The sequence below is a fragment of the Antrostomus carolinensis genome, unplaced genomic scaffold (assembly GCF_000700745.2).
Source record: "Antrostomus carolinensis isolate BGI_N321 unplaced genomic scaffold, ASM70074v2 scaffold2609, whole genome shotgun sequence".
NCBI lineage: Eukaryota > Metazoa > Chordata > Aves > Caprimulgiformes > Caprimulgidae > Antrostomus > Antrostomus carolinensis.
The window spans coordinates 40,524-42,747 of record NW_010339376.1 but is presented as its reverse complement, the minus strand read 5'-3'; the positions used below and the strand labels follow the sequence as shown (position 1 = coordinate 42,747).

General features: G+C 49.0%; 1 protein-coding gene across 1 annotated transcript in view; it reads left to right on the top strand.

Moving 5' to 3' along the window:
- LOC104531053 (sodium- and chloride-dependent GABA transporter 1) overlaps positions 1 to 2,224 on the top strand; it is a 22,431-nt gene that overhangs the window by 6,457 nt on the left and 13,750 nt on the right. Inside the window, exon 3 of the mRNA XM_010175832.1 lies at positions 868 to 968. Within this exon, the coding sequence (XP_010174134.1) occupies positions 868 to 968 (101 nt within the window). The remainder of the gene's footprint in view (positions 1 to 867; positions 969 to 2,224) is intronic.

Sequence of the window (2,224 nt, the reverse complement as noted above, 5' to 3'; positions counted from 1 at the left end):
GGGGGGTTGGACTGGATGATCTCCTGAGGTCCCTTCCAACCCCACCAGTCTGTGACTCTGTGATTCTGTAAGTTTGTGGAGGTGGTGGCACATAACTAAAAAAAAAGCTTTTAATGGTTTGGTAAGGAAATCAGCAAATCCCTGGAGACTGGGATGGGGTGACAGGTGAGGGGAGCTTTTTCCCCCTGTCTTTATCATACTGTCCTTGGCCCTGGTGTCTGCGATCGCTAACATCACTGTGCCCTGTTCATGGAATCATAGAATCCCAGACTGGTCTGGGTGGGAAGGGACTTTAAAGCTCCTCCAGTTCCAACCCCCCTGCCAGCAGCAGGGACACCTTCCACTAGACCAGTTTGCTCAAAGCCTCATCCAACCTGGCCGAGAACACTTCCAGGGAGTTCAAGCAGTCTTGCGTGGTGACGAGGCACTTTATGAGCAGCAGGAACTGCGACAGAGGGGCTTTGGCTGCAGAAGACCTGCCCCAAGCCTCTCCATGTGGGCTCACTTTAATTGCATGGGAAAGCTGTGGGTGTAGGGGACGTGAACCTTTCCGTGGTTTCTGGAAACCAGTGGTGATTCAGAAATGCCTTGGATGTGGGAAAGAGCGATTCTAACAGGGAAGTGACCAGATCCTGTTTTCATGGAGCTCTGTCCCTAAATTACCTGTGGCATACTGAGAGGTAGCACTGCTCACCTGGTGGGAAGGGGTGGGAGATGTGAGGGAACAAGGTTCAGTGTAGCTCTATCAGGTCCTGTGTTGATGAGCTGGTTCACTTCTTCTGGTTCTACCACAAAACTTGTGATGTCCGTGAGCGCAGCTGGGCACCAAACACCTGGATTGATGCTGTCCTCTGCCTTCGTTCACAGGAGTGGGGCTGGCAGCTGTGGTTCTCTCCTTCTGGCTGAACATCTACTACATTGTCATCATCGCCTGGGCTCTCTACTATCTCTTCAACTCTTTCACCGCGGTGAGTCACTGACATGTCTACAGCATGGTGTTGGTAGAGTTTTGGGTCCTCACTGCCTGCTTTATGGGGGGGAGTTGTCCATGCCATGAAACACACACTAACTGCTTTGTCAGCACCCCGCTGGACCCTTCCCAAAGAGGTTCATCACCCCTGAAGGCAGTGTTGATGGGTTCTGATGCTTGTCCTCTGGAGAGGGTGGTCCCATCCCTTCTCTGGGATCTGTTCCCCACTCACATCAGTCTTTAAAAACCCACCCTGTGTCTCTGTCACGGTTCTAGAGTTGTGTGAATCCAAGAGCTGCACATTTCCACATCTGGTTTTGTCACAACATGTTTTTATTTACCCAGGACTCAGTCCTGACCTTAATTAGTCCTCATTTACGCTTCTCTTGATAAACGAAATCCAAGGGATTTTTTTTTCTGCTGGGAAAATGACTCAGAAAGCATTTAGACATCTGCTTGTGACTGTTCCCCAGCAAGTACTTTAGCACTGTGGTTTATAGTGGGTGAAAATGACTCAGAAAGCATTTAGACATCTGCTCGTGACAGCTCCTCAGCAAGTACTGTGGTTTATAGTGGGTTCTTTTCCCATAGCAGGGTCTTCTACAAGGTTAGAATCATGCCCCACATTAACTTCTTGCTATCTGAATGATTTATTTCAGCCCAGCAGCTGGGCAGAGCTTCCTCAACTTAACCCTCTGAGCAACCTACAGCCTTAAAGACATCACCTCCATGGTTCGAATTGCGTCTTTTTTCGTTCAGGTAGAACCCTGGGATGCTGTTATGACCGTTGTACATGCAATTTCATTTTTGGTTTGAGCAAAAATTTCAAGTATCTGTCAAGACTTTTGCTAAAACACTCTCGTTTGGCATTCCCAGCTGTGCTTCTGTAATACCCAACTCCTGTAGGCTCCTGGGGCCAGAATAAAATCATCAGCCATGGATGATTAGGTGCACCTTCCCCAGTGAACAGAGGTCTACCCCAAAGGAACCCATCTCAGTTACACCCTGGGCAGGATGCATCTTAGGATGCAGCTTTGGTACCTTCAGGTGTCACAGACCTGGCCGGTGACAGTGCTCGCATCTACACAGGCACCTCCAGGTGTTTGGTCCAAAGCCTTCTCTTTAACCAGAGATACTTCCAGATTCCCCAAAGGAGCAGAGGTGCACCTCAAAAAGCTGGGCTGATGTCTGTCCCCTGTTCCTCCTAAATTTGACTAGAAGTATTTTGAACATGAACAGGAATCTAAGAATCCC